This window comes from Chanodichthys erythropterus, chromosome 3, assembly GCF_024489055.1.
Source record: "Chanodichthys erythropterus isolate Z2021 chromosome 3, ASM2448905v1, whole genome shotgun sequence".
NCBI lineage: Eukaryota > Metazoa > Chordata > Actinopteri > Cypriniformes > Xenocyprididae > Chanodichthys > Chanodichthys erythropterus.
This window is the reverse complement of record NC_090223.1, coordinates 50,695,456-50,715,839: the sequence shown is the minus strand read 5'-3', so window position 1 is coordinate 50,715,839 and position 20,384 is coordinate 50,695,456. Positions and strand designations below refer to the sequence as shown.

Here is a 20,384-nt window from a genome sequence, read left to right as displayed (position 1 = left end):
ACATACTTAAAAGTACAGTATGTAATTTTTGGCTCTGTGGCAGTTAATAAAACAAAACTGCATGCATTTTGCAGGAGAACATTATTTTGGTTGTGCTTTGCTCTGCGTGACTGTGTGGATGAATATGGTTCGCTGCACCTGTAAACAAATGTGTATATTATATATTATATATTGTGTGTATATATATACACACAATAGCATGTTATTATTTAATGTTTATTATTTAAATAGATATTTAATTTATTATCATAATTAGATATCTTTGCAACAAACAAACATAGAAGCGACAAGCATTATTTCTAGCATCTGTAACCCGAATGTATCGTTACTATATTAATAACGTATACAGCTAACGTTACATTTTAAAGAAGAGAGAAAACTTTTTACATGTGCTTGCATTCATATCTGAACTTGACACAAACAATGATCAAATACACATTGACGGATCTTCTTCGGTTTGTTCTCCAAAATGTAATCAAATGTATATTTTAGCAGGCGTGTGTAAACTGCTTAACTGTGTCAACGCAAAGCGTTCATTTTCAAGACGAACAGGTCGCTGGCGTCGCCATTGCGCAATAGTATAAATTCATGTATAAATTAAGATATATGTCCATAAAAATGGTAAAGAAATACTACATACTTTTGTTATAGTGACGTCATAATCTGTTTGGTTGTAAAATGTCGGCTATTGGCTATATCATGAAGTAAAATCAAATGAAATCGATAGGCCTACTTTTGGAATTGTTCACAGACAGCATACGCAGCTCAACTTATAAAGGTCTTCATCGCTGGCAAACAATTGGATGCATTTGCAGATTTGCTTTTAATTGACTGTAGGTCCATTGCCACTTCATCCGCTCCGAGTGAGAAACCGTTTCAAACGATTCAGCACGTGCAGGAACTGAACAAATCATTCAAACTTATTCGCGAATCAATTTAGACAGCTTTACCAACTTGTTTGATCAAGTCTTTGAACAGAATCGACTCAAAAGAGTGATTCATTTGTGAATGGGGCATCGTTCATGAAAAAAAGCGCATGGAATAAACTACGCATTTCTTAACATTTACAGTATTGAATTAAAATAAAATAACGAGAGGAACGTTGCCCATTGTAGCGAAGTAAAAGGACAGATTTTTCATTACAAATGTACTCAAGTTAAAGTAAAAGTACCCACATTTTAATCTACTCTAAAAAGTACAAATGTTCCAAAAAACTACTCAAGTACATGTAACAAAGTAAATGTACTTCATTACTACCCACCTCTGCTCAGATCTCACCATCTTTGAAAAAGCTAATGTTGATTCTTGTTTTATTACGAGCTCTTCTCTATTTGCCAGCAGTCTTTCCTCTGTTTGGTGTTTGTTTAAAACGGGTGATTCCTGGAGGTTGGTGATTTAGGCTGCATTTACTTCATATGATTTCAAAAGCAACACATGTCATCACCAGATCGGCTTTAACAGAAATGAACTAAATGTGTCACGTATCTTGCGCCTGCTGTTTCCTTCTACTCCCCACCAGACATCACACATCATGCTGGACTACATTTCCCACAATCCCCCATCTAGGAACCAATCACACACTCACATCTGTTTCCCCATCAGTGATACTATATAAGCTGCACTCAGACACACTCATTGCTGAGTATTGTTTAGCCTTTATCCGACCTCGTCTCCGTGTTTCATTGGCCCTGTCCCAAATGGCGCACTTCATGTGGACTTTCGGTCTCGTGGACTTAAATTGCGTGTGCTCGCTGAGTCAACGAGTCCATAGGCCGTCCCATTCAGCATATTAACGCTCTCAGCAGCGCCCCCTTTGTACCCTAGAAGCGGTCTTCCGCACTTTAACTACCCAGGAATCCATGCGAAATGCCAATCAGACAACGGATGGGAGGAGATTTCGCTCAAGAGCAATTGATGACATGGCTGAGAAGAAAATATTTAAGTGTAGGTATCATTACTGTTTTTATGACCTAGGTGTACATTTTACCAGTCATCACATTATGAATCATTAAATAAATAGAACTGAATGTCAGGGCTTTACTGAGTCATATGTAAACCTAGTATTTATATTTAAACCTGTAAATTCATCTGAAACTCACGCACATGTTTATTATGTGTTAAAATTGTCATCTTAGTTCAAATGGAACATTATGTATTATTGTATTAACTGTATACATTATTTAAATAAGCATGTATATATTGTGTAATGCCCAGGTGGCATAAGCAAAAGCCGGCTGTGTAGTTGACATGGAGATAATATTTTGCAAAAGAGAAGAAACCTTGATATTTTCCCCGAACCTGCAGCTCATGTCAAAAAACAACCAGACCGTTATTTCCGGCGTGACGATCGAGTCTGTCCCAAAAATACCTCTCAATGTGCCCTCGTGGACTCGCGCCAAGGGCCCTATAGGTCTGCACTACATGACGTCACCAAAGTGTGGACTCTGAGGAAGTCCACAAGTCTGGAGTGTGTCATTTGGGACAGGGCCATAGTCCTTGCCTAGCTTTGCATTTGTTTTGACCCTGGACTGTTTTCCTTGTTTGATGATCGTTTGCTGCCTGACTTGACCATTGCCTGTGTTTTGGATTACTCTTTTGCTTTGCCCTCCTGTATCTGTTTGCTGGTGTTTGACCTCTGCCTGTACGACTACGCTCATTTTATTAAAGCCTGCACGTGGATCTCCCACTCCATCGTCCAGTTCCCTTCAATACAAAATGAATACTCTGCTAGTCAACTAGAGATGTTTCATTTGTTATAGGTATATCTGTACCACAAAATGTTTAAAAAAAAAAGTCACTTTTTTCAATGATGTACGATTTGCATTTACAGGGGAATATCCTTTTGCGCAAATGCACATTTCCGATTCATATCAGATTTACTGTATTTCCACATATGAATGAGGCCTGAAACCGATTGGAGAATACCGGAATGGTATCCCATGTCAACCTTTCTCGCTTGTTGTGAAAACTAACCTCTGCCACTCCCACTCCATACACACGTCAAAGTAGCTGGAGCAACTTTTCTCTATTTACGGATATATACACACACAGGCACAGGGTCATTTTGACCAAAAAGTTACATATTTTTAACAAGAAAAAAATCAAATAAAATTCTTCTGTACTCTAAATTATTACACTTCACACATTTCCGGTGTTTTGTCTTTTTAGTTCATTAAAACAATGATATTTAACATTAAGTGACTGATCTGGAAGTTGCTGAAATATGCCTCGAAATACAGTTTTTCTTTCTTTTTAATAAATTTGCTAAGTTATCACAAAACTTTTTTTGCTTCTTTACTATGGGGTGCAGAATAATGTGAAAAAAGTAGTTTAAAGCAGTTTAGCATAAGGCTGCAACATGACAAAATGTGAAAAATAAATAAAAATTATACTTTTGCAAGGCAATGTATATTTTTTCCAAATGCACAGTATAATTAACTCCTGAATAATTAATCAAACATATTTAACTGGCAGCTCTCCATGAGCCTCATAACAGCATTTTGCTCACTGATATTTCATATTTGACCTTCAATGAAATTCTACTACATAACTATTGCAATGACTTTAGTTTAGCTAAATGCTTCACATGGATTAAATCTATAAAAAAGATACCCCTTTTTTACTCACACAGAACAGAATGAAACACTTGACAAAATGGAAAAAATACCTTAACTGCACTAAATATATATTTAACGGTTTAAACGTTTAATTAATTTCAGACAAACTTGAGTATGGTGATACTTGCCAATGAAGCAAATACCCAAAATAGTGTTTCAAACATCAATGTAACAAAAACATACACTCTAAAAAATGCTGGGTTAAAAACAACCCAAGTTGGGTTGAAAATGGACAAACCCAGCAATTGGGTTGTTTTAACCCAGCGGTAGGGTTAAATGTTTCCCAACCTGCTGGGTAGTTTTATTTAACTCAACTATTGTTTAAAAATTACTGTATTGCTTAATTAAAATTAACCCAAAGTATGTTGGAAATGAACATTTATTAATGTTCAATGAATAATTATTAAACAAACATTTATTAAACTGCTTATCAATACATTTATATTAATAAACTATTAAACTATTACATTTATATTAATAAAATATTAAAGCTTATTAATAAACATTCACCTTTTGTCTATTATTGTTGCCTCTAATTGCATCTGGTTTTTAATTTCTTAACTATTTTGGGTTCATTTTAAGCTAGCCATATAGCAATTTTTAAATAATATTTGGTTAAAATAAAACTACCCAGCAGGTTGGGCAAACATTTAACCCAACCGCTGGGTTTGTTCATTTTCAACCCAACTTGGGTTGTTTTTAACCCAGCATTTTTTAGAGTGTATGAAGGGGTGTTGCATGCATTCTTAATCACATTAAACTTTCAACAGACTGTAAAATCTTCTTCCAAACACTCATTTTAAGATGAATTTCAGGAACGAGGTAAGTAAGGCAACAACGGAACATTGTAGATAAATGGAAACTAGTGAGATGTTTTATTTAAAGTCGGAAATACATCAGTGCAATGATAAAAAGATATTTTGTGACATTGTTGAAATCAAGCGCCTTTTCCCAAAAATCAATTCATGTGGAAAAAACACTAACTAACACTTTCCTAATACTGATATAATATTATCTAAAGAAAAGTATATACCTGCAAGGGGCAGTTATTTGACACAACCAATATATTTGGCAAAACTCAAGGTTTTCCATACTGTTCCCATGAGATATAAGCAGAAACATCATTGCTATTATAGATGCATTTACATTTTAATAGACTGTACCATTCTGATTCATTTGTGGGAGTGGGAGTGTTGCTATTGTCAAACCTAATGGCAGATAAAATTGTGGAGAATCTTTTGTCCCGTGTCTAAATAATCGGTGGCTGTGATTTAATAAAAAAATGAAAATTACAAATCTGTATGCTATTTTGTTCATGGAACACAAAAGAAGAAATGATTGAAGGATTGTTATGCAGTACTTGTTCATACATGACAGTTCATAATGACAAGGAACTATCAAGATCTTAATTGTTTATGGATGCAACGTTAAAACCAATAAAATCAATGTTGTGTTGGGAAAGCATGATATATTTTCATGTTGATGTAATAAGCCCATGGAGATGAAGTTCTCATGCCCTTCCGCAGTTGTGTCCTAAATAAACCAGATGCAGAGTGGATGAAACTGGGATGGGTGCCAGTCCTAAAAGCCTGAGCAGCGGGAATAAAGAAAGGTTTTATGCAGGCCTTGCAGATTTCACTGGCGCATGACTCGGCATCTGTGATGTAAACCTGAGGGAAGCGAACCTCATCCCGAGGGCTTTTAAAATGAAAAAAAGATAAAAAAAATACGAGCCTACGCTAACTCTCAGATGCCCATAAACCACTTCATTTGAACAAAAACCCCACATATATTACATGTATCTGGGGGATTGGTTTGTTTCCATCCATTCAAAAATGAATAAACCCATCCATTTTTCATACATTTCAGTCAGAAGTAAACCAAAACATGTTCTATCTAGATTTTGTCTGAAGTCCTGTAAATGGCTCCAGTTTGTATAAGTGGCATGGCACACATGAGCGCAAAAGCAGGTGGCCTGTGGGCGAAAGCGCAGGTACAGCTTCCCACAGCCAAATCTCAAATTATACACGTGCTATAAAAGCGGGAGCTCAGCCGTCTCCATCCCACGCACATCTCAACCTCCCCACACGCTCTCTTATTTTCTCTCTTCCTTCTGTCTTTTTTGATCTCATGTGTGCTCCATTTTGACTGTTCCTCCTCATCATGTCTTTTATCCCCTTTAAGTCTTGATTTATCTCTAGTTTGTCATCTAGAGTTCACACGAGATGAAGGGGATTTTGAGAGGGAATTATTTTTAATCTGTTTTAAGAGCTACTGTAGTTATTGTACTGTAAAATAGAATATTTTAGGCTTGTAAAATAACAGCACATCGAACAAGGGGCATCTCTCCCACACATTTGTAGACACTAATATAAATGCTTAAAATGTGAGTCATTTTTTATGAAGCAAATGTTGAGCTACTGAAGCGCTCACACTAAATTTAGTCTAAGCCTCAGACACTGGGTCAAAGGTTAGAAGCTTGTTTTTAATGGGTGTGTGTAATTAAAAGCAACACAGAAAAAAAAAATCTGGCTTTCATTAGAAATTATTTGTCTCACTGGGTGTATTTAAAATGCTCCTTTTTCACTTTTTCGGATATTACTCTTCATGTTGTGTGTAATATAGCTGTTTGTGAATGTAAAAGGTCTGCAAAGTTACAATGCAGATAAATAAAGTTAATGTCTCTGAAAAGAAAGAAGTGATTCTGAACTGCCTGGAATGAGTCCTCAGTAATTCCAGTTTTACTTCCTGCATGAACTTATGTAGGTTTGTAACAAATTTGCAGCTTATGGACTTTTTTAGTTGCCTTTGAACAAAGTCTACTTTGACCCTCAAACACAGTTTTTGAAGCTGAGACTGGAAGAGTTTGGTTTGTAATGTTGATATCTTGAGAAGACGTTTTCTGTTTTCTGTGCTAACAAAGCAAATCCTCTATGATGCGCTTCCTAAGGATGAGGACTTGTCTTAGAATTGATATGGAAAAAGACGACAAGGACAACCCAAGTTGTTATCAGCGTTCAGTTCAGAAGCCTGCATCTCTGATGGTACGGGGTTGCATGAATGCGTGTGGCATAGGCAGCTTACGCATCTGGAAAGGCACCATCAATGCTGAAAGGTATATCCGAGTTCTAGAACAACATATGCTCCCATCCAGATGTCCTCTCTTTCAGGGAAGACCTTGTATTTTCCAACATGACAATGCCAGACCACATACTGCATCAATTACATTATCATGGCTGCGTAGAAGAAGGATCCGGGTACTGAAATGGCCAGCCTGCATTCCAGATCTTTCACCCATAGAAAACATTTGGCGCATCATAAAGAGGAAGATGCGACAAAGAAGACCTAAGACAGTTGAGCAACTAGAAGCCTGTATTAGACAGGAATGGGACAACATTCCTATTCCTAAACTTGAACAACATGTCATCATTGCATTCTGTTTTTATTCACAATTTGTACAGTGTCCCAACTTTTTTGGAATTGGGTTTGTATGTATGTGTGTGTTTGGGTGTTTTTAATATATATATATATATAAAACAATATATCAGAGTTGTTTGTGGTGGGGTAAATTAAACGCGCTATGTGGTGACATCACAGTGTTGCATTGTGGTACATATGAAGTAAACTCACTCCCTCGGTCAAAATCAAGGGAGCGAGGGTCTGTCCATATAAACTTCACTCGTCCACTTCACTCAACGCACTTCAAAATGGTGGCAGGGATTCCCCCAAGGGGAAGTGCTTATAGGGAAAGACACAAGTGCCTGTTTAAAACTGGAGTGGAACGCAGCCCTAGGTCGTCTGACCAATCGGAGCAGAGCAGGCTCTCGGAAAGGAGGGGTTTAGAGATTCTGAATCCTTTATCAAACACTGTTTCAGACACTGTGAGAAAAGAGGTGCTGCTGCAATGTTTTTTTAATCTTGGATGCATGTAAAACTACTGGAGGAGCCTGATCCAAACAGGCTTGAAAAATGGTCTGAAATTTGATTTGTGGTAATGTGTCTCAGGCTGAATGATCAGAATGTGTTTTCTGTCCATAATGGGAGTGGTTGTTAATAAAAACAACAGGAATGGGGTGTGTCTTAATAGGCATGTTTAGGGCATAAAAGACCACAGATGTTTCACATCGTAACAACTTGAAAATTCCCAAGGACACATTCTTACCAGTCAACACTCTCTTGCTTACATTTCTTGGCATTACACCATTACGCTGTTGCCTGAAGCAAATTCAGAAATGGATACGGCTCTAATGAAAAACAATCAGTGGTGGAACATGCATTGCTGGAGTCTCATGCATGCTGAACCTATGCAAGTTTGCCTCATTACTATGACAACAAGTGTGGACGTGCTAACAAAAGTAACCACGGTTTGAACAGGGAAAAAAAAATCTGATGTTCAGATAGTTCATTTTAACTGTCTGATTTAAAAAAAAAAAAAAAAAAAAAGTACTGGTTAAGTTGGCTACAAGTAGAAAAACAATACACAGGCTTTGTTATTTTACTATTACATTTTAAATTCATACTTGTCAACATATCCACACCAAACATTAAAAGTGGAGGTGACAAAAGCATTTAGAGCGTCACTAAACACATTCACAGAAGCCCAAAAGCCCACCAAGCTCTGCCCATGGTCTAAACCAGTTAGAAGTGATGTCATGACCACCTCTCTCAGCCAATCATGACCCTTAGAGGAACAATTTAATCAAGCTGATCCCAGGGGGATGGATGTCTCAACTCAATAAAGCGTTTCTCCAAAAACACATCTGCATGAGCGACTGATTTATCAGTGCTCAGAATGGCCAGAGTCCTGGGGGGACTGTGTCCTGTGAACCCGTTTGCTGGCTATTTTTGGGAAAGTGTTTGGGTCCCTAGTCATGTCCTTACTTATTCTTGTTAAACTAGCAGCCACTTAGAGACTGCTCTCTCAGTGAGAATAAACTGAAGATCTCCGGTGGACTGCATTGACCCCGACTGAGGCTCAATGTCAATGTACTAAAAGACATTTATAAAAAAAGACAACAAACAACAAGGGGAAAAGGGAGATTAGCAGATAGTAGATAAAACTCTGAAAAGCCATTTGAAACCCATTTTACTTCAGTGACATCAGTTTCTTGAATTATATTCAAGTAGAAAAAAAAATGTCAAGCCTGATTTTATCCATTAGGAAATGACAAGACCTGAGAATTGAAGCTAAATAATTGTTCAGCTAATGATAAACATTAGTGTAGGTGATATCAGCTGAAAGGGAAAGTCAAATACTTAAGAATAGTGAAATCTGGAATATATAAAAATATGAAAATTTTGAATTAATACAACATGTACTGATGCATAATGCATATGACCAGTATACTACTGTTCAGGGTCAGTAAGACTTCACTGATTTTTTAAAAACTTTTTTTTTTTTTTTTAAGAAATCTGTACTTTTATTCAGCAAGGAAGGACACATTATATTGACAAAAAAGTGACAGTAAAGAATTTTTTTAAAAACTTTTTTACAAAACTTTCTATTTTAAATAAATGCTGTTCTTTTGAACTTTATATTCACCAAAGAATCCTGAAATATATGCACCACAGTTTCAACAAAAACATGAAGCAGCACAACTGTTTTAAAAACTTATAAAACACCCCGAATTCTGGAAAAGTTGGGACGTTTTTTAAATTTGAATAAAATTAAAACTAAAAGACTTTCAAATTACATGAGCCAATATTTTATTCACAATAGAGCATAGATAACATAAATGTTTAAACAGAGAAATTTTACAATTTTATGTACAATATGAGCTCATTTCAAATTTGATGCCTGCTACAGGTCTCAAAATATTTGGGACGGGGGCATGTTTACCATGGTGTAGCATCTCCTCTTCTCTTCAAAACAGTTTGAAGATGTCTGGGCATCGATGTTATGAGTTTCTGGAGTTTTGGTGTTGGAATTTGGTCCTATTCTTGCCTGATACAGGTTTCCAGCTGCTGAAGAGTTTGTAGTCCACTTTGATGCATTTTTCATTTAATGAGGCACCAAATGTTCTCTATAGGTGAAAGATATGGACTGCAGGCAGGCCATTTCGGCACCCGGACTCTTCTACGTGTGTGGTTTTGCATTGTGCTGCTGAAATACACACGGCCTTCCCTGAAATAGACATTGCCTGGAAACCTTTCAGCATTTATAGTGCCTTCCAAAATATGCAAGCTGCCCATACCGTATGCACTTATGCACCCCTATACCATTAGAGATGCTGGTTTTGAACTGAACGCTGATAACACACTGGAAGGTCTCCCACCTCTTTTGCCAGGAGAACACGGCATCCGTAATCAGTTGGCATCTGCAGATGGCACGGCAGATTGTGTTTACTGACAGTGGTTTCTGGAAGTATCCCTGGGCCCATTTAGTAACATCATTGACAGTGTGGTCTGAGGGCCAGAAGAGCACAGGCACCCAATAAAGGTCTTCTGCCTTGTCCCTTATGCACAGAGGTTTCTCCAGTTTCTCTGAATCTTTTGATGATGTTATGCACTGTAGATGATGAGATTCGCAAAGCCTTTGCAATTTGACATTGAGTAACATTGTTTTCCACAATCTTTTTACGCACTCTTTCACAGATTGAAGAGCCTCTGCCCATCTTTACTTCTGAGACATCCATTTTATAGCTAATCATGTTACAGACCTGATATCAATTAACTTAATTAGTTGCTTGATTTTCTCCCAGCTGAATCTTTTCAAAATGTCTTGCCTTTTCAGCCATTTTTAACCCCTGTACCAACTTTTTTGAGACCTGTAGCAGACATCACATTTGAAATGAGCTCATTTAGTGAATAAAAGTGTAAAATTTCTCTGTTTAAACATTTGTGACCCGTCACGGAAACCAGGGACACAAGTCGGCAGCACAACAATTGAGCAAACTGAGAAAGAAGCGTTTTTTTTTTTCAAAATTGGTGATTTTCGGTTTTTTGCAGAAACTGTTAGTTGAGATCATGAAGAAGCATCTCCGTGTTTTAGATAGCAGTATTGGTTTATTTAAAAACGTACATTTTGAGGTTGAAATTGGCTTGTTTTTCAGAGATTCGATCTCGCAGTAGGGGCGTGTCATTGTCTGTTTGTATTTCCATACTGGAATCGGATACGCCGGCTTTTGTTTCTTTTGTTATTGCTGCCGCCCTCCAAGGGAAGCGTGGCTACTTAGTATGCAGCGCTCTGGCCGGCTCTAGCTGATATCAAAATTTAATGAAGATGGATGCCGCAAAGAATAATCGCAGACGAGCTGAACCGTGTCCGTTACACCGAAAATGTTTTGAAGTACAACATACGGCTGGATTCTTTAGCTGTGGAAAAAGAGTGGCAGGACATGCGAATTAGAGGCAAACAGACGCATAGTGCAAACTTCGGAGATGGTTACATCAACAAAGAAGACCCTGACAAAGAGAAAGTGTGCCCGAACAACTTATTTCATCTTTTCTGTTTCTTATGTGGTGAGTTTCCATAAACATCAAAGTTTGTCGTTTTGTGTTCATTCTAAGAACACGTAGGCTACACATTATCTCATGTGTCTATTGTTATTAGCTAGCTCAGGACTGTCGTTTTAATTGTAATCGTTAGCATCGTATCACTTGCCAAAACCCCCATTACTATAATGGGCTTTTAGATGGTAATGTTAGCATGTTCATTTGAATAATGCTTCAACTGCTTGAATTGACTGGTGTGAATGACTTAGCTCATGTAAATCTTACTATTCTTGAATTGAATGTGACGCTAATAATTTTAGCCAGTTACTACTTCTTTCTTACAAGGATTTACTAATGTAATAGTAAATGTATCAGATTAAATTCCTACATAAGTAAACGTATAAAGTATCCGTAGCCGTAAAATGTGCGTTATAAGTATTGAAGAGTTTAATGTACAGGATTTTTTTAATCCTTTGACTCAAACCAGGTCTAACCACTAACTGAGGTCTAAACCAGGACTATACGGTTATCACAGAATCCTGTTCAAAAAGTTCTAATGTCAAAAAAGATAAATTACTGACATTTACAATGCACATTATCCTTTATTATTAATAGTATGCGGTCCGATTTTCCCGTTGCGTCTGTCCTTGCTATGCAACCATGCAGCTTTACAGGGGGTATGGCTTATCTAAATGAGATGTAAATGAGCCCTATTGTCACTCCCAGCAGGTGAGAACAGGCGAGAACTGCAAAATCTTTAGGTCATTTTCTGCCCTTTCAGCTTGAGTGTCTACCTTCAAATGGCCACAACTTCTCCAAATATTATCAGATTTACATGTGTTACACATCGTTGGAAAGCTTGGGGACTACACTTTCAGAATCTGTGAATAACTTAAAATGCCCCAGAACCGACTTGTGTCCCTACTTTCCGCGACTGGTCACATTTATTATGTTATCTATGCTCTATTGTGAATAAAATGTTGGCTCATGTGATTTGAAAGTCTTTTAGTTTTCATTTTACTCAAATAAAAAAAAAATGTCCCAATTTTTCCGGAATTCGGGTTGTAATAAGAAATGTTTCTTAAGCATCAATTCAGCATATTAGAATGATTTCTAAAGGATCATGTGACACTGAAGACTGTAGTAATTACTGTATTCAATTGTAATTATAGGACATTTCACAAAATTCACAAAATTTCTGATCAAGTAAATGCAGCCTTGGTGAGCATAAATGATTTCTTTCAAAAACATAAAAACCTTACCATCCCCAAACTTTTGAACAGTAATGTACATAAAGTCAATTTAGATTTTATCTTGACTTTAACCAGTATATATAATTTCCTCCTGTCCAACCTACAGACCTACCTTACATTTCTAGTGGCTCAGATATGGTGCTTTTCTGTGTTAAACATACCTGATATAAACAAAATCACACAATAACATACATCATCTCATGACTTCTGCAGTTACAGGTTGACGCTGGTCTGATGCATGTAATGCAGCTAACAGCACTGTGTCTGTGTTAATAGAGCGGTCACTGTTATTTAGAAGCCTTGAGCTTCCACCCAGTTCATGCAGTAAAAGCAGACATGATAAAAAGCCAAGGAGAGATTCTCCTCACAAGTCATATTTTGCACTCATTTCTTCTGTGTGCAGTAGGTCCGTTCAAGGAGACTGTCATTATTTGAATGAGCTGCCACTTTGCTGCTTTCTTCACTTTATCTGATCTAAACCTATAAATGTTATATAAAATGTCACATAAAGCAAAAACAGTTTGACTTTATACATGCATGTTTATATGTTGGATTTTGGCAAGAACATTCTGCAAAGTGGACTTTATGCTGATAGTCTACACGCATGCTATGGGTTGGCAATGTAGGTGATGCTGAAGTGTTGACTGACTAATATAGTGCGTCACACACCTTGACCTCATGTACCAACAACTCATGCTTTGCCTTGACAAGTAATTGATGACAATTTGTACTCACTTGTTGAGATAAATGCGTTTCTCAGTGAATTGTCCGGGGCCGTAGGTGGGGTCCTCATAGGGTTCGTTCTGCACCACCTCCACTCCCTCTCCTCTCTCGCTCTGCTCGTGGCTGTGCTTGCTGATCATGTACAGCTGGCCAATCCTGTACTAGAGACACAGACCCAAAACAGTCAGAACCGCAATGTTCAACTCGGATAAAACATGACATATTTTAACCACAAATTAGGCCCAATGTATACTTTGTTTTTTATGCATATACATGCAGTGTAAAATAACTGTATCATCATAACCTTCATCATCAGCATCGTACGCACATATTGAACACATGATTTTTCTAACTATGTATCTTCATTATTTTTAACATAAAAGTGGGCATGGTGATTTGTAAATTGAATGAGTCTGGCTTCTGGTTTAATTCGCTTCCACTTTTAGTTAGAGTATACTGCTTGATATTGCAAACTGGTATTTCTTACCATATTATGTTAATGTATTGTCATAATTATAAACATGCTGGTTTGTAGCATAAATAGTTTTACTGATTACTGCACTTTATTATTATTCTAGTTATTTACCTACAGAGGCTAGTGAATCAGAAGTCTCGCAAAATCATATAAAATAGCTAACATCTGTGTTGGATATGTAAAGTAAGGTGGTACCCCACCAAGACTCTGTAATAAGCATTCAAATTACTTAAGAATGGGAGAAAGTGCAACACGTAATATGGCGTTCCATATTAAGTCCCACCTTTTAAATAAAAGAGCCAAACGCTGATTGTTGCATCACTGCAGCTGCCTTCAAATATGGCTGCCAAGTGAACAGACCTTCCTTGAAAGTGACTCCACAATAGACCTTAGTCAGGGTAACTCCATAATTATTTAAGCTTAGTCGACCAAAATTTTATTAGTCGGTTACTTGCAGAAAACAAAAAATACTTCACGCATGTCCGTGAGGGACAGATCATTAACGGTGGGTTCTTGTGGTAATTACAATATGTCGGACAGGGAATTCAAATGTTCACCCATCATCCATCAACATCAAATATGGCTAATCATTTGAAACATTAAGTAGTAGCAACTTTAAATGGCTGCAATGTTATCCTATATAAATGTGCGCTATTATTAGGCGCATATCCAAGTTTTTGTGCGGAGTGTGGAAGCTGAAGTATAGCTCGCTTACTGCAAGACATGGAGGCGCCGGTGCGATCACTTGCATTTTTTCCTGATTACAGCAGAAATAACTTAAAATAGTCCATCATTTTTGGTCATACTGATAAGAATAATACATCATTCGAAACTGTACTTTTATTTGTGTAAACTCACAATAAGAAAACTTTGAGCCTTTGTAAATTAAACACAATTTGTATCTTGGTCTTCGTGAACTGGAGCGCGTCACATAAATGAACCAAAACTTGGTGTATAGGCTACCTGCCTCACAGACACGAGAAATATATCTATAGAAAACTTGAAATATCTACTTTTAACCCTTAAATGCATACCTTGGGTCTTAAGTGACCCGGGACGTCATTCACTACCCTCCACCTCATTCATTTTTTAAAGTTAGACATCAACCTTCTTGGTATTCCCCAATCAATTTGTTATAAAGAATATAACAAGAAAATAATCATAAAATTATAAAAGAATGCCTGTTTTTGTATTCATTTTTTGTAAAAATTGCATAGGGTCGCTAACGACCCGAGGTGTGTATGAGTGTATGTATATTTTTTCTGCACAACAATAATTGAATCTTAGATGACAGAATAAGTGGAATTCACCTTTATTCCACAAGGTGGCAATGTCTGATACACAATGCTGAAGTGACAACTCATTCAGACAGAAAACGAAATAATAAGAAAAACATGAAATGGCTCAGCGATTTACTGCAGAGCAAGTGCTGTACGCAATCTAATATGACTAACTGTTACTGTATTGATCTGGTGAAGCTGTTAGTGATCGAAATATTGATTTTGAAGATGTTGAAAATTCTATAATTTTGAGAATACGTTTGAGATTGCGAATGGGCTCATATTCATGACCTCAAACATAAAACTAGCCTATTATTTGCTGAATTTACTGGGAAATGAGCTCTGACGAGGACAGTGGTGATGGCATAAAACATCTGCTCAAACTGAGCCCTTTCAAGGTCCAAAAGTTAATAAAATATGATTTATTTTATTCTTCTGTAATTGTTACTCTAATATCAGAGGAGTTTTATATTATCACGACAGGTAGAGATCCTTCCATGTTAGATATTGATCCGGGTCGATAAAGACCCAAATATGTAAGAATGATTGGCGAAACAGTCATGCATTTAAGGGTTAAAACGAACCAATTCAAATAAAAAAAAAGAAATACGCACTGCTCATGAAATGTTGCTTTTCTCTCTATAGGCACGTTCAATATACTGCAATTGCGAGTCAGCAGCGTCAACTTCATTTTTGCAAAAAACATTAGTTTATTAATAAACAATTAAAATGTCTTCTTGCCATTTTTTTTCTTGAAACGTTCATAATTATTACTTTGCCAATGCTTTGCAGCAAACTTCATGCATGCCCTAGAGCACGGAATAGGCTATATTACTCCTCATTATGGTTTAGTATTCCCTGCAGTATATATTTAAGTTATTAAAGAAACATAAATGTGCAATTAGTCGACTAATGGCTTAAATGAATGACTAATAGTCGACTAGAAAAATCTTTAGTCAGGGGCAGCTCTACGCGCTTTGATTTTTTTTTTTTTTTTGCGCCAATTAATCTGTCCATAAGGTGGCAACACTGGTAAATGCTGTTTCTTCACATTCGAAAATAAGATGGAGGATTCAGAACAGCTACGACAAACTACTTGAGATGGCAACAACAACAGATGGCACTGCTAATGAGTGCTTGTGTGGGGGGCAACTCTAGTTAAACAAGCACAAAGACATTTTTATGAGTCAACGTATGGATAGAAATAGCGCAAAAAACTGGACAAGGTTAGAGTGTGAATGAATCAGTGTTTCTTCATTTCACTCTTGGTGTGAATAGACCTTTCGTCTGGAATTTGTTCATAATTTTGTTATTGATGTAAACAAGGTGTGATCCATATCAGTTGAACAGATCTCTTTGCTTTTAAATGAGTTAACTGAATTAGAGTGCTGCAGTGCCATCCAAGCCTCTTAACTTTCTTAACCAGCAAGAGCACACTGGTCAACTAGCTTCACCAGCTAGACCAGCATAAGTCAACCACTGGAATTCATGCTGGCTTTTGTTTGCAATGCCCATTTTCCACAATCCAGTCATTTCTAGATGAACAATCAAGTGTTTTCTCATTATATAGCAGTTTCACTCGGATATACATCAAAATAGTAAAGAAAAGTAGTTCATTTTGTGCAGATTTTCAGCATCACGTTATAGCATATCTGATTTCAGATCCATCCACTCCTAAATATCACATAACTTTGGCCACTTTATATGTATCCTCCTGTAAATTTCCAAAATAACCTGTAATGTGGACCAGATTAAGATTAGGGATAGCCTTTGGTCCTCCACCAGCCCATAACACAAGTCAGAAAAAACATACCACAGCCTCACAATCACAAGGGTTATACTCTGCCTGATACAGGATGCAGTATCATAAGTTTTGGAGTGTATGACAGCTGTGACAACTGCTTATCTGTGTGAACAGAACAGGCCTCAGGCATCTGTTCAACTTTCTGCATCTACTGCCACACTGGAGACACGTAATGATCCTTTTCAAGCCAGTCATACATGCGGAGTATGACCACAGCCCTGAAGCTCATGCTGTTATATTTATAGGTCAATTATCAGATATGACGTACTTCTTATTTTAAAGCCTTCAGGCTGGATAGAAATACAGTGCGTTTGTGCAGAACCAACATGAACATCTTTGCAATCTTAGTCAAGATAAATATCTTAGGCAAACTGTTTCAGTGAACATCTCTAACAAATACTAAAATACGTTTCTTTTTTTGTCCTTTAGTGCTACTATATGTATGTAAAAGCTTTAAATGTCTTTGATCTTAAAAGAACATTTAAGTTATGTTTTAAAGGGTTAGTTGAAAATTCCCAAAAATGAAAATTCTGTCATTAATTACTCACCCTCATGTTGTTTCACACCTGTAAGACCTTTGTTCATCTTCAGAACACAAATTAAGATATTTCTGATGAAATCCGATGGCTCTCTGAGGCCTGCATTGCCAGCAAGACAATTAACACTTTTAAGGTACTAAATGCATATTTAAAACAGTTCATATGACTACAGTGATTCAACCTTAAATGTTATGAAGCGACAAGAATACTTTTTTTGCACCAAAAAAACAAAACACAAATAACGACGTTATTCAACAATATCTAGTGATGGGCGATTTCAAAACACTGCTTCGTGAAGCTTCAAAGCTTTATGAATCTTTTGTTTAAAATCAGTGGTTAAGCTATAAGCTAATAAGCTAATCAAGGTTTTCAGGATCACTAGAAAGTTGCAGGAGAGTTTCAAGGTAGGAGCTAAAATCTGCAGAAAAGAAGACCTCAAGGGCCAGAGTTGAGAACCCCTGGGATAATAAATACACTTTGTGGTATGAAACACTGCAAGGAAAACAAGCTTGCATTTATCAAGTCTGACTGTTTGACACAGAATGTGTTTTAGCATTTAAAAACACAAGACACAAGGTAGTGGAATAAAAAAATAAATAAATAAAAACTACGCATGGTCTAGATCAGTGTTTCCCAACTGTACTTTTATTTGTGTAAACTCACAATAACAAGAAAACGTTGAGCCTTTGTAAATTAAACAAAATTTCTATCTTGGTCTTCGTGAACTGGAGCGGGTCACATAAATTAACCAAAACTCGGTGTATAGGCTACCTGCCTCACAGACACGAAAAATATATCTATATTATATAAATATATCTATATCTATAATCTAAATAAAAAAACAGCGGAGAAGAGTCTTAATTTGATATTTCCCATCTAGTTGTAGCCAATATGCCACTGTTATATACACACCGCTTCATCTATTAGATCATGAGATTTTGTCCAAATGTATTCAACAACAAGAAAAACTGTGCTATATAGCTACAATAAACTTTATAACCTGTAAATTGATGAAAACGCAGATACGACGCACTTACGGTCTCAGATGCGGCTATTCCAACGACAGACAATATGTCATTCGCTGGTCAAAATCGTAGCAACTCATCAGAGCTGGATTTCCGTGGGATTTTTTACTTATTAAAACTGTGCCGTGGCAAGAAAACGGTTGGGGAACACTGGTCTAGATCAGTGTTCCCACAACACAGCAAAATCCAGTAATTTTAATAGGAAACCAAAAACACTAGGAAATTCACGCAAGGACAAAAGATTTCCCCACACAGATTTCGCAACAGGTTTAAGTCATTCAATGTGTTGACCAACAGAAAGCGGCTTGATTTGAAAGTTACTGTATTTGAAATTGTTTTTTGTACCCAAAATTTCACTATTGTGAGTGCACTTTTAGAGCGATAGAAAAAAAAAAACAAAGACCAAGTGTGTAAATTCAGCAGGATGAAACAAAAACTGCAAAAAAGAATTACCGTTTTCAAACACACCACTCACTCACCTGCCATTGGTCAGTTAAACGGTGGTCTCGCCCCAAACTCGCATCATTTGTTAAGCCAGTGCTTCTATATTGGGTTAAACACAAAGCAATGTTTTGAAACCATTGTAGAAAAACCACCACAGAGCCATGCTGTTTACGTTTGTTCAATGAAAATAAATCTACAAATTTCTTGCTTGTAGTTTTCAATACACAATAAGCTAGGATAGGTATTTTAATGTGTTTTTTTTTTTTTTTTAAATAGACACTTTGCCTTTAAAATGTGCCATAGAACGTGTCCTTTGAATGTGTCTGTGAAGTTTCAGCTCAAAATACCCCATAGATTTTTTTTAATTCAGTTTTTTAACTGCCTATTTTGGGGCATCATTAAATATGCGCCGATTCAGGCTTCGGCCCCTTTAAATTCTTGTGCTCCCCACCCCCGGAGCTCGCACTTGCCTTATACAGCATAAACAAAGTTCACACAGCTAATATAACCCTCAAAATTGTTCTTTACAAAGTGTTCATCATGCAGCATGTCTAATCGTGTAAGTATAGTATTTATTTGGATGTTTACGTTTGATTCTGAATTAGTTTGATAGTGCTCTGTGGCTAATGTGCTAACATTACACACTGTTGGGGAGATTTATAAAGAATGAAGTTGTGTTTATGAATTATACAGACTGCAAGTGTTTAAAAATGAAAATACCAATGGCTCTTGTCTCCGTGAATACAGTAAGAAACGATGTTAACTTTAACCACATTTAACAGTACATTAGCAACATGCTAACGAAACATTTAGAAAGACAATTTACAAATATAACTAAAAATATCATGATATCATGGATTATGTCAGTTATTATCGTTCCATCTGCCATTTTTTATATTGTTCTTGCTTGCTTACCTAGTCTGATGATTCAGCTGTGCACAGATCCAGACGTTAATACTGCCTGCCCTTGTCTAATGCCTTGAACATGAGCTGGCATATGCAAATATTGGGTCATACATATTAATGATCCCGACTGTTACGTAACAGTCGGTGTTATGTTGAGATTCGCCTGTGCTTCTGAGGTCTTTTAAACAAATGAGATTTATGTAAGGAGGAGGAAACAATGGTGTTTGGGAGTCACTCTATGTCATTTCCATGTACTGAACTCTTGTTATTCAACTATGCCAAGGTCAATTCAATTTTTAATTCTAGGGCACCTTTAAGTTTCTTTTAACCTAGTAGATACCCAGCATTTCATGACCAGCCATAATTCCTCTTAGAGAAGAAATTACACTTCAAACATTCAAATTTGATGTCTAATGAGACCACTGTGTGCTACACACAACTATCAATGTTTAACCTCCTCTCTTCCCTGAAGCATGCCACGCTCACCTTCACCTCCATTCATCTGAGCTTTTTAAAAAACCATGGCTCTTTGTTTGATTAATGAGATATTGTCCTCATTGTTATCCTCTGAAACCCAATTAAAGCTGCAGAAAAGCGAGAGAACAAGAGCAGCTATGGGGTTCAAGTGGTGGTGAATAATTCATCACTACCACTTTCACTTTGTGTGTGACGGACAGGCGTGAGGAGAGATGAGAGGACAGACAGACTGCATGAGAGTGCATTAAGTGTTGGTGGTGAAATGACATTTTAAAAATAAATAAATGAGGGATGGGAGGAGAAGTGTGTGCTTTGCACATCCCCCAGGCAACTGCTTGATCTTCTTTGATAGCAAACTTGAGTCTTTTTTGTTCTTTTAAGCATAACTCTAGTATCACCCACAGCAG

General features: G+C 36.9%; 1 protein-coding gene across 1 annotated transcript in view; it reads right to left on the bottom strand.

Moving 5' to 3' along the window:
- Nucleotides 1–20,384, bottom strand: part of pitpnc1a (phosphatidylinositol transfer protein cytoplasmic 1a) — a 115,327-nt gene that overhangs the window by 30,195 nt on the left and 64,748 nt on the right. The window contains exon 2 of the mRNA XM_067382692.1: nucleotides 13,040–13,188. Coding sequence (XP_067238793.1) covers nucleotides 13,040–13,188 — 149 coding nt within the window. The remainder of the gene's footprint in view (nucleotides 1–13,039; nucleotides 13,189–20,384) is intronic.